Raw genomic sequence first — 12574 nt, forward strand, 5'->3', positions numbered from 1 at the left:
ATATAGTGACAATGGGGCGGTGTCACATGGTATATGTCACATGGGTTGGTCACATGGGTTGATGTCACATGGGGACTATGACATCGTAAGGGGGCGGGGTCACCATGTGACCAACCCATGTGACATATACCATGTGACACCGCCCCATTGTCACTATATAAGTCACAGCGCAGGGCGGCTCTGGCATTCCGGCCGGAGGGAGCGACGTGTCAACATCTCCTGGAGAAGAACAAGAAGAACAAGAAGAAGAACGGAAGGCGACAGCGGCGACAGCGGCGACAGAAGACCGGGCCATCGCCTGTAAAAGAGCTACAAGAAGGCGCGGTGGCCCGGCAGAAGAACCGAAGGCGGCGACAGAAGAACGGAAGACGGCGACAGAAGACCGGGCCACCGGACCAGGCGCGGTGGCCCGGCAGAAGAACCGAAGAGGGGGACAAGACCCCCGAAGTCGGGAGAAGAGGCCGGCGGCGGGGAGGAAGAAAGCCGGACTCCTCCGCTGGCAAAAGAGCTACACACACATAGCGGAGGAGTCCGGCGAGAAGACCCCCGGCTGTGCAATAAAATATTTTTTTCCCCTGTGTTGTGTTTTTATTTGTACTTTTTTTCACAGGTGAATGGGTAGGGGTACATTGTACCCCATACTCATTCACATAGGGTGGGGGGCCGGTATCCGGGGGCCCCCTTCTTAAAGGGGGCTCCCGGATTCCGATAAGCCCCCCGCCCGCAGACCCCGACAACCAACGGCCAGGGTTGTCGGGAAGAGGCCCTTGTCCTCATCAACATGGGGACAAGGTGCTTTGGGGTGGGGGGGCCGCGCGGCCCCCCCTTCCCCAAGGCACCCCCCATGTTGAGGGCACGCGGCCTGGTACGGCTAAGGAGGGGGGGCGCGCTCGCTCGCCCCCCTTTCCTGGCCGGCCGGGTAGCGTGCTCGGACAAGGGTCTGGTGTGGACTTGGGGGGAACCCCCACGCCGATTTTTTTCGGCGTTGGGGTTCCCCTTTAAGCCCATTCCAGGCGGCGGAGCCCGCGACGTCTCCTTCGCGGGCCCCGCCTACCTGTACACGCGCTTGAAATGGGCGGATTTGCCTCCTCCTTACGTGGGCGAGTCCGTTCATTTCAAAAGTTGAGCGAACTGTTTGCCCAACCTTGTTCGTCAAACAGTCCGCTCGTGTGTGGGCAAGTCCGCTCATGCAAATTTTGAGCGGACTGTTTGATGAAACTGTTTGCCGAACAAGGTTGGGCGAACAGTCCGCGCGTGTGTACGCGGCCTAAGGTTCTCTAACAAACCTCTGAGGGCTTCACAGAACAGCTGGATTTATACTGAGATTAAATTACACACAGGTAGACTCTATTTACTAATTAGGTGACTTCTGAAGGCAATTGGTTCCACTAGATTTTAGTAAAGGGGCTGAATACAAATGCACGCCACACTTTTCAGATATTTATTTGTAAAAATAATTTACAACTATTTATCACTTCACAATTATGTGCCAATTTGTGTTGGTTTATCACATAAAATCCCAATAAAATACATTTACGTTTTTGGTTGTGACATGACAAAATGTGGAAAATTTCAAGGGGTATGAATACTTTTTCAAGGCACTGTATATCTTGGACATACCAGGGGCTGGTTCACAGGGCAGCCATGGGGAGGTAAAAGCAGGCGGTTGGGCCAAGGAACTCAGCACAGAGATGGTGGAAACCCCCATATAATAGGCACAGCAAGTGTGCAGATCTGGAAAACTCACAGCAGGGATGGTAATAATGAGAGCAGAAGTTGCACAGACCCAGAAACTTAGTGCAGTAATGTAGACCCAGGACATCAGCACAGGGATGGTGGGAATCCCTCATAATGAGCAGAGTAGGTGTGCAAACCAAGAAACTTAGCACAAGGATGGTGGGAATGCCGCATAATGGGCACATCAGGTGTGCAGAACTGGGAACTTAGTGCAGGGATGGTGGGAACCCCTCAATATTGATGCAGCAGGTGTGCAAACCAAGGGACTCAATGCAAGGGTGGTGTGAGTCTCCTATAATGGGCCCAGTAGGTCTACAGGAATGGTGTGATACCCTCATAATTGGCACAACAGACCTGGGAACTGGGCACAAAGGTCTCACCAATAGAGTCTCTGAGAGACAGATGAGACATCTGCAGGTTTAACTTTCTAGCCTTCATCAAACCAAAATAATGATAGTATCTAAGTGCATCAGTGAGAACAGAAGATAAACAGAACACAAAGATCTCACCTTGAATACAATGACCAGAATGATCCCAGGGATGGATGCCAGACGAACAAGCCAGCGCCATCCTAAAGTTGGGTTGACCACCGATCCCACGCCAATGATTAGTAAGGATCCAGCAAGCCAAAAGAGCTGTAGAGAGTTGAAATATCATAATAAAGTATGTTAGTGAAATACCACTCTGGTCTGTCTGAGATTTAGCATGTGTGTAAAATTACCCTATTTATTAAAGCCAAAGGGTGTATACCCCCAGACTAAATCAGGGTATACACGGACCAAAAATGGGCCGGTTAAGCAGGAACTGGCCAACTTTGCGTCCATGTGTACTGCTGACTGTTCAACAGAAGCCAGTCTAATGACCGGCTTCTGTCGAACGGCATTGCTGGAAAACCAGCATTCGATCCATGCTTTCAGCCAATGGCTGCAACGCTGATCTGTGCATTCTGATGGGATGGGGGGGGGGGGGGGGAGGGGGGAGTCCCCTTTGTCAGAATACAATAGCTCAGTGGGAGAAATCCCTGAATCTACATTGCTAGACCAGAAAATATTCCATACCTGTGCTAATGGAAAGATCAATTAAAAATCCAAACCAAAAAGAAAAAATGAAAACCAGTGTGCATAATGTATCAAATAACCCAGCTGCTCTCTTTTGCACTCGAAAATACCACAAAACATATTAAAAGGAAGTGGCGCTATAACAAAATGTACATGTACAGTATATATGTTTAGCACATTATATACAGTGCTGTGAAAAAGTATTTGCGCCCTTCCTGATTTTTTTATTTTTTTTGTAATAGAGTACCTGAAATAAATAATAAACTTGTAAAACTTTCTGAAACTTTAAAGAAACAAATGAGATGAATTTATTGCATGCTCAGAGCAGTGAGAACAATGAATATTGACTGCTCATTGGTCACGAATGGCTACTCTGTGTAAGGCCGCGTACACACGCGGGGACTGTTCGCCCAACTTTGTCCGTCAAACAGTTTCGGCAAACAGTCCGCTCAAAATTAGCATGGACGGACATGGCCACACACGACGAACGAACAGTTTGCTGAAACCGTGCGCGATGACGTGAACGGCACGTACGACGGGACGAAAAATACGACGTCCTATACACTGCATTATAACTTTCGGCGCGTAAATCCTTTCTGAGCATGTGCGGAACTTAGTTTGATGAACAAGCCTACACACGGGCGGACTGTTCGCTCAAACAAGGTTTCAGCGGACAGTTTTACGGAATTTCCGAAAAACCTTGTTCGTCAAACTGTCCGCTGAAACTGTCCGCTGAAAGCCCACACACGAGCGGACTGTCCGCCCAAACACTGTTCAGCGGACAAAGTTGGGCGAACAGTCCGCGCGTGTGTACGCGGCCTAAGATTTTGTTCTTTGCCTTATGTAAAAAGCCAAATAACCAAAATTGAGCATTGCACAATCACTAAGACTCTGCAAGGCCATTACCGAATGTGGATTTCTTTAAACATATTCTGAATTATATAAATTATGGGTGGCCTCACAACATAATATTAGATTACAATTGAAATGTTACAACATGCACCTTCATCCCAAATAAGTATGAAATAAATTGTTGAAAAGATCTGGTCCCCAGCCAGAAATGTCAACCAAGGAAAAAGAGCGGGGGGACTATTACGGTGCGATTTACAGGGTATAAAACATTGAAAAAAACAGACGTAAAAAATTATATAAATTTATTTGTGTATAAAAACATTTGACAGTACAAATGGTCCACAATTGGTGTAAAGAATGACGTATTTCGACTAGTTTCGCTTTTCAGCTTCCTCAGGAAATACATATGTCTAGGAATATATATATAGAAATCACAGTTAGGTATATAATAAAAGGTAATATATGATCAAAAAGTTACAATAGGGAAGAGTATGAAGTTACAATATGGAAAAACACTTCACAAGGACTTACCCGAACACCCGTGCCCCCGAGACAGCTCAGGTAACCAGGGGGAGTCTCCCCCGGTGACTGGGAGAGGCATTGAACCTGACACAAGCCGAGATCTATATGAACATATTAATATTAAATCATAGTTTAAATTTGTCATAAAACTTTTCTTGTGAGACACCCAGGCGTGAGATTTATCTCCATCACCAGGGGTAGAACTGATCCCATTCGGGAGGATGAGTTCTTTATCCATCCTTGGATGGACAGCCTCATATCCTTCTCCGGGTCTTAAAGAAAGCAAACTACCTAACACATTGGTAACTTAATTAAATGATCTTCATTCTTTGTCCTTGGCACCCAGGCTTCACAAACATCTTACCAATCACTAATTGCCTTTACTATCATCCTTGGGTACTTCTTTTGGGAACTTGACTTTTTCCATTTAACCCTGTGCACTGTCACATCATAGCGAGCAATACACTTTTTGTATAATCAAATCAAATTAACTTCACATATATTTCTTGACATATATAATTTTTACATGTGTTTGGGTCTCACTTTCCAATTCGTTTTCATTTCCCACTATTAGCATTGAATCTTCACATTTCTTACTTGTGGGATACTTTTCTTTCACTTGTTTCCCTCACTATCTTCACACTCACGTCCGTCCCCTCCATCCCCCCTTTTTTGTTGTTGTTGCCTATCCTTTTCTTTTCTTCCCCCTTTCCCTAGGGGTTCACTCCAGTTCTGCCTTACAGCACGTTGCTTGTTTCACTTCATTGGCACACCCATTTTTTCAATCACATCGTTCTACCCCTGGTGATGGAGATAAATCTCACGCCTGGGTGTCACCCAAGAAAAGTTTTATGACAAATTTAAACTATGATTTAATATAAATATCTTCATATAGATCTCGGCTTGTGTCAGGTTCAATGCCTCTCCCAGTCGCCGGGGGAGACTCCCCCTGGTTACCTGAGCTGTCTCGGGGGCACGGGTGTTCGGGTAAGTCCTTGTGAAGTGTTTTTCCATATTGTAACTTCATACTCTTCCCCATTGTATCTTTTTGATCATATATTACCTTTTATTATATACCTAACTGTGATTTCTATATATATATTCCTAGACATATGTATTTCCTGAGGAAGCTGAAAAGCGAAACTAGTCGAAATACGTCATTCTTTACACCAATTGTGGACCATTTGTACTGTCAAATGTTTTTATACTCAAATAAATTTATATCATTTTTTACATCTGTTTTTTTCAATGTTTTATACCCTGTAAATCGCACCGTAATAGTCCCCCCGCTCTTTTTCCTTGGTTGAAATTTCTGGCTGGGGACCAGATCTTTTCAACAATTTATTTCATACTTATTTGGGATGAAGGTGCATGTTGTAACGTTTCAATTGTAATCTAATATTATTTTGTGAGGCCACCCATAATTTATATAGAATCAATAGGTGGATAACACACCTGGTACTTAGTGTGGGTATCTATTCACGAACAGTGATGAGGCTTTGGCCCGTCCTCTTCGTGCCTTGATCTCCACACACCATTAAGTCCTGAGCATGTCCTGTCTTCCCTATTCTGGCATAAATAGGGAAGGGCCTCCCTTCTCTCCTTCTCGCATTTATTCTCCTTTATGGTAATACTTGTGACACTATTGTGTCTTGATATTCCCTTATAGTTTGTAATTGTTGTACGCCATTGTTTATTTATGCCTCTATACTATTTATTATTGTACTGTTACAGGTTCTTGCCCCTCCGCCTGCCCCCCCCCCATGGACTTGGGTCGTGGATTTCTCTTCCGGCGAGTGGTGGGGTTCTTGGGGGTTGGGTGGGTGGGGCACCATGGTTTCTGGTGCTCCGCTCCCCCTTTGCCCTTGCGTCTGTCCTGGCTGACATGGATTAGCTGTGGGACACAAGCACAGACGTGCGCGCGACTTTCCTACGCGTGCACAGCCCGGACCTGGGGCTGCACAGGCCTGCATGAGACAGTATCGCTCATGGCGGGTGCTGGGTGCATATAGTGTGGTGGGCGCATGCGCGCTGGCTGTCGTCGCGCACGTGCTGTAGAACCCCTGACCCCGTGACGCTGTGCGCCAGCGACGCAGTGCTGGGGTCAGTCAGCGGGGTTGAGAGGCATTTATGGCGGTGTTGCACCAATATCCTGGCACGCCGAGCTGATCCGGAGAACCCCAGGGGTCACACTGCGAGCAGTGAGTGAACATGCTCCAGATAGGGAGTCACACTGCTATATTACAAATGTTTGTACATTGATGCATTACCATGCTCATGTCTACACAGATGATTATTTATACCCCAAGTGCCCTAAATGTTCTGGATGTTCCTCCACCTCGCATACTGATCCCATTCGGGAGGATGAGTTCTTTATACATCCTTGGATGGACAGCCTCATATCCTTCTCCGGGTCTTAAAGAAAGTAAACTACCCAACACATTGGTAACTTAATTAAATGATCTTCATTCTTTGTCCTTGGCACCCAGGCTTCACAAACATCTTACCAATCACTAATTGCCTTTACTATCATCCTTGGGTACTTCTTTTGGGAACTTGACTTTTTCCATTTAACCCTGTGCACTGTCACATCATAGCGAGCAATACACTTTTTGTATAATCAAATCAAATTAACTTCACATATATTTCTTGACATATATAATTTTTACATGTGTTTGGGTCTCACTTTCCAATTCGTTTTTATTTCCCACTATTAGCATTGAATCTTCACATTTCTTACTTGTGGGATACTTTTCTTTCACTTGTTTCCCTCACTATCTTCACACCCACGTCCGTCCCCTCCATCTTTTCAACAATTTATTTCATATTCTGAATTATACTGGTGACATGTTACCTGTGACAGAGGAAGCATGTAACCACGGCATGTCTTAGGCAAAAATTCTGTTTTAATTATGAGCCTGAAGGGAAAAAGAAATCAGAATAAATATTTAAAATTGGAGGTATTCCTTATGATGACCATGGCTTTGTAATTTGTGTTTAAACAAAGTCCTGATGAGATCACCAGGGATTAAATGATTGATTTATAAATATTAAAATAGCTTCTGAAATTGCATCAACATATTAAAGCTTGTATTCGATTTTAGCGAATGAGTTTACACAGAAATCCTTCTACCACCGAGTACCTACTATCCATAAAACTGGAAGGATAAATGGTGCCTGATCACAGTGTGTATTAGTAAGGTGTGGTCATTAGATTGTGAGCTTCATTGGTGTCAGGGGCTGGTGTGAATGGATCTGTGTATTCTGATGAGCAAAGCTGGATGTACACTAGTAGAATTTCCAACAAAATTTTGTACGAAAATTCAAATGCCATGCTAAAGTATTTCAATTTTTTTTTTTTTGCTTTTAACATTCAATTTGAAAATGAATGGACTTTACTAAACAAAATCCACATACACAGTTAGAATATTTTGTTCGAATGTACCAATTTCTATCTTGCTCATAGGTGTGTGCAGCCTATTACATTAGGTTGTGCACCCCAGAGCTCAAACACACATGGCTTTCTCTGGAGCCTCAGCTACATTGGACAGTGAATGAATGGGAAGTGCTCTGTGCTGAGCGGCTTCCTGTTCATTCACAAACTGAAGCATAGTAAACACAGTCACTGTGTTCAATTAGAAAAGGAAATGCCGTAATAATAAGCCCTTTCCTCCGCTCTCCATCCTGAAACATCCCCCACAGCAGCTAAGGGAAGAGGAGGGATGCCAGCAGCACTGCAAAGGAGGGGGGGGGGCAACATGGGGGGGGGGAGCCCATGTAGTAGTGGGAGTAGGCACACTGATTAGAATGTGCCCAGGCACACCTGGCACCCCCCCCCCCCCCTCTGCGCACACCTATAATCTTGCTCCTTCAAATTTTCACTTCACTGTGGTCATAAACAACCATCCATTTGACCTCACTAATGATTAGAAAAACATTCTTACAACAAAAGACATTGAACAAAATTCTCCTAGTGTATACCCAGCTTAAGATGTCAGTGCTATCTAAACATGGGAAGTGGTAAAATACATTATGAATAAAAATAATAAAAAAATCAAATAAGGCCCCTTTCACACCAGTGGACCGATGCGGTCTGCCTATCCATTTTGAAAGCGGACCTGATCGGACCACCCATTGTTCTCTATGGCGTGGCGGATGTCAGCGGACATGTGCCCACTGTCACCTGCCGGCATCCGATCCGGCCCGCTAAAAGCGGATGGATGGGATACGTTTTCCATCCGTCCAGTGGATTGGATGGAAATGAACATGTAGTCCGTTTCCATCCAACCACCCCATAGAGGAGAGTGGACTGTGTCCATGTCTGCTCTGCATAACGGAGCAGACACGGACCTGACATCCGCCTGCTCAGCAGGGATCAGCCGAGAGATCCATTTGGGCAGATTCCACTCCATCTGAAAGGGGCCTAATAGACAAAAATGATTTTGATGATTTGAACTGTAAATATTTTTCCTGTACCCCTGTGCATGTCCAGAGACTCCGCAGCCCACCATACATCTCAGGAAGACAAACCAGCCATATGAGGGGGAGAAGGAGGTGAGTAGGGAGAAGTACGCCCCCCACAGGAAGGAGATCACCAGTATCTGGAAAGAGAGGTCAAATTGTGATTTAACAAGCACCTGTCATTTCTCCCACCATAACCCTTTTTGTGGCTGAAGCAATATTTAGGAAAATACCCCATATCTGACCCCCCAGAAGCATTATGTTGTTACTAAGAGTGCAGCTTATCTCACAAAAGTGAGTAAACCCCTCACATTTTTGTAAATATTTTATAGTATCTTTTCATGTGACAACACTGAAGAAATGACACTTTGCTACAATATAAAGTAGTGAGTGTACAGCTTGTATAACAGTGTAAATTTGCTGTCTCCCTCAAAATAACTCAACACACACCATTCATGTATAAACCGCTGGTAACAAAAGTAAGTGCACCCCTAAGTAAAAAGTCAAAATTGGGCCCAAAGTGTCAATATTTTATGTGGCCACCAATATTTTCCCGCACTGCCTTAACCCTCTTGGGCATGGAGTTCACCAGAGCTTCATCTTTAGAAGAGCCTACCTTCTGGGACGACAGCCATGCAGGCCAATTTGATGCAGTGTGCGGCATATGGTCTGAGTACTAACAGGCTGACCCCCCCCCCTTCAACCTGCAGCAATGCTGGCAGCACTCATACGTCTATTTCCCAAAGACAACCTCTGGATATGATGCTGAGCATGTGCACTTAACTTCTTTGGTCAACCATGGCAAGGCCTGTTCTGAGTGGAACCTGGACTGTTAAACAGCTGTATGGCCTTGGCCACCATACTGCAGCTCAGTTTCAGGGTCTTGGCAATCTTCTTTCTTCTTATAGACTATGCCATCTTTATGTAGAGCAGCAATAATTTTTTTCAGATCCTCAGAGAGTTCTTTGCCATGAGGTGCCACGTTGAACTTCCAGTGACCAGTATGAGATAGTGAGAGCGATAACACCAAATTTAACACATCTGCTCCCAATTCACACCTGAGACCTTGTAACACTAATGAGTCACATCACACCGGGGAGGGAAAATTGCTAATTGGGCCCAATTTGGACATTTTCACTTAGGGTTAGGGGTGTACTTTTGTTGCCAGCGTCAGCCAGACATTAATAGCTGCGTGTCGAGTTATTTTGAGGGGACAGCAAATTTACATTTACAAGCTGTACACTTACTACTTTGCAGCAAAGTGTAATTTCTTTAGTGTTGTCACATGAAAAGATATAATAAAATATTTACAAAAATGTGAGGGGTGTACTCACTTTTGTAAGATACTGTATATTTGAAATGTAATTTTTGATATTTGCAACTCAACATACACTGAGACTTTGAGTTGTGATAACCTTTCTATCAAGTTCACCTTTAGGCGTCCATATCGATCAGCGAGAAGCCCAAGAATGATACTGAATATCATATACCCGAAAAATACCATCTGTAAAAAAAAAGACATGATTATGACTGTAAAATGGGGGTCAAGGGGCCAATAATTGTGTGTTCCTCCCAAAAAAAGACTGAGAAAACACAAAATATTGATGAGGAAAGAAGGGCAACACATCATAGCATCATCCCACACATAGCAGTATACCATATATGATAAAACTGGATCACCCTACTAAGAGTATGTAAGTATGTAAGTACATTTTTTAGTTCTCATTTTTAGCCAGCAGGAGGAGCTCCAAGCTAATTTTCTTGTGTTTTTCAAGCTCTCCTTATCTTCCCTGCTTACAGAGCTCAATTTAAAATGTACTCAACAGTAAGGGCTAGTTTGCACTTGCTTAAAAACATGGCTGCAGACACGCTTTGTTAAAGCTCTCTGGACACCAATCAAAGTCCCTGTCACTAAAAGAAATGGTTAGCTTACAGTCCTGTCTACACCTTGCTTTTGCTTGGTGCTTCGATGAGGCTTTGGTGGAGCTTCGGGGTGGCTTCATGCAAGCTTTGCCATAGACTTCTATGGAGGCTTTGAAGATGCTTTGAAGCGTCACTAAAGCTACATGGGTAGTAATAATGGGCAATATGTAGAGGCCGATCTGCTGACAGCCTAAAGATTTGAGGATTTGGGATCTGGGCTTCAGCAAAATGGCAGCCCCCTGCAAGAAGAAACAGAAACAATGCTGGAGGCAATTTACAGCACATGCTCATTTCTGTAGTATAATTATTAATGTGGGGTGTATGTTTCTTGCTAAAGAACATTATTTTTATCAAGTTGTTATGGGTAAAGTCCCACTTTAAATACCCAACATTTCCTCAATGTGGTCTGTGGCTTTCTATGTAAACTCACTGTGGTGACAAGGGCCACCTGCCAGCTCTGAAGGCGCCACTCGCAGCGGATGGAGGAGGAGATGACGGCCAGGAGCATAATCTCCATAGCTTCTGCAATCTGGGGGGAGAAGACATGAGATCAGCACTATCCTAATGAATACAGCAATGTTCCTTTAGCATGTCCCTTTAGCATTTGTTATTGATCAGGCTGAAAAACACTGATAATTTATATTGTTACAGATGAAAACACAAGTACTACGCTTCTAGTGGTCCCTCTCTCTGGGGATAGTTCCCGAATTTGGCAGTTCGTCCCTGGAAATGTTTCTGGTGTTCATTATTATATATTATAAATGAGAATCTTGTACGCAATAAAATATCAATGACAAAGAAGAAAAAAATGGAAAAGATTTAGGTCACAAATTGTTATTATTGGGTTATAATAACAATAACTGTTATTGTCTATACATGACTCAGCCATTTTTATGGTAAATGACACACTGACCCCTGGAGGCTAGGTAGATGTACTGTGCCCTATTAGAATTCACAAAGAACTTTCAGTATTCTGGAAGTCCTTTGACCCCCCCCCCCCCACACACACACACATTTAAACTATGGGTGACTCATATGGTAAATATTCCTATATTTGAAAGATATGTGTATTAACATAAAGCTTGCTCAGGCAAATTTGAAAGGCTATAGGCCTCCTGGCTTGATACCCTGGGCTTAAGCCCTGTGGAGTTGGTTAAAATTCGGCTTCTGTAATGTATTTATCATAATGATATGATTTGAATGCATGTACAATGTTGTTTAGACTTTTACTGATGTATATGTCCTGTGTGTGTTTCATGGGTAGATTGTGTAATACTGCAAATTACTCTTTGACTGGCAATGGATGACCAATGTTTTCTTGTATGGACACCAGACTGTCGATGTTCTTTTTGGGTCAATAAAACCTTCTGATTTAAAAAAAAGAATTTGCAAAGAGCAGAGAGGACAATACTTTTCTTACTAAAAGAAAGACGTTTTATTTTAGTTCTCTTTGTCTACTGTCTGTTAGGAAATTCACTCACCCCAGTACTGCCCATAATTAGAAAGAGCATAATATGAAAGCGGCCAAATCCGATGGTCTCAACGGCTTCTTCCACAGAATAAGTCTTCGGAGCTGGAGATAAGGGAAATATATAATCCTTTTGTATTTAACGTGTCTTTTGTAAGAATGGGTTCAGGAAACAATATATATTCTTTGCAATTTTTGTATATGTATATCCACGTTTATGTGCAATTTTTCTAAACATTGTCTGTCCATGCGGTGGTGCCTTTAAAGTCCCACCCCTAGGGGGGGCTCTCTTTGTTTTTTGGTATACTTGGGATGTGGCACACCTTTTGCGTTCTCCTTATCAGAAACCTTTTTAATTTGTAAGAATGGCCTTCATTGCAACATTTTTTCTTTTCCAAATGTCATTTTCTTGCCTGAGCTTAAAACGGAGCTAAGATTCCGCAATACTCACTGCCCCTTCAACAATCTAATGTCTGCAATGTCCCTGGCTTGTGCCAGGATCTTCTCTCTGGCTCCCTCCAGGTGCTTCATCTTTGGCCGTCTTGATTAGCTG

General features: G+C 43.7%; 1 protein-coding gene across 3 annotated transcripts in view; it reads right to left on the reverse strand.

Moving 5' to 3' along the window:
- Positions 1 to 12574, reverse strand: part of SVOPL (SVOP like) — a 73274-nt gene that overhangs the window by 43236 nt on the left and 17464 nt on the right. For 2 of the 3 annotated variants that reach the window (XM_077468759.1, XM_077468762.1), the window contains exons 3-8: positions 12035 to 12126; positions 10984 to 11082; positions 10063 to 10134; positions 8646 to 8770; positions 7024 to 7087; positions 2247 to 2372 (exon numbers count right to left, since the gene is read on the reverse strand). In XM_077468759.1, coding sequence (XP_077324885.1) covers positions 2247 to 2372; positions 7024 to 7087; positions 8646 to 8770; positions 10063 to 10134; positions 10984 to 11082; positions 12035 to 12126 — 578 coding nt within the window. The remainder of the gene's footprint in view (positions 1 to 2246; positions 2373 to 7023; positions 7088 to 8645; positions 8771 to 10062; positions 10135 to 10983; positions 11083 to 12034; positions 12127 to 12574) is intronic. The other variant, XM_077468763.1, reaches the window with a different exon arrangement.

Source organism: Lithobates pipiens, unplaced genomic scaffold (genome assembly GCF_037356315.1).
Source record: "Lithobates pipiens isolate NorthernLeopardFrog02 unplaced genomic scaffold, aLitPip1_a1.2 Scaffold_8, whole genome shotgun sequence".
NCBI lineage: Eukaryota > Metazoa > Chordata > Amphibia > Anura > Ranidae > Lithobates > Lithobates pipiens.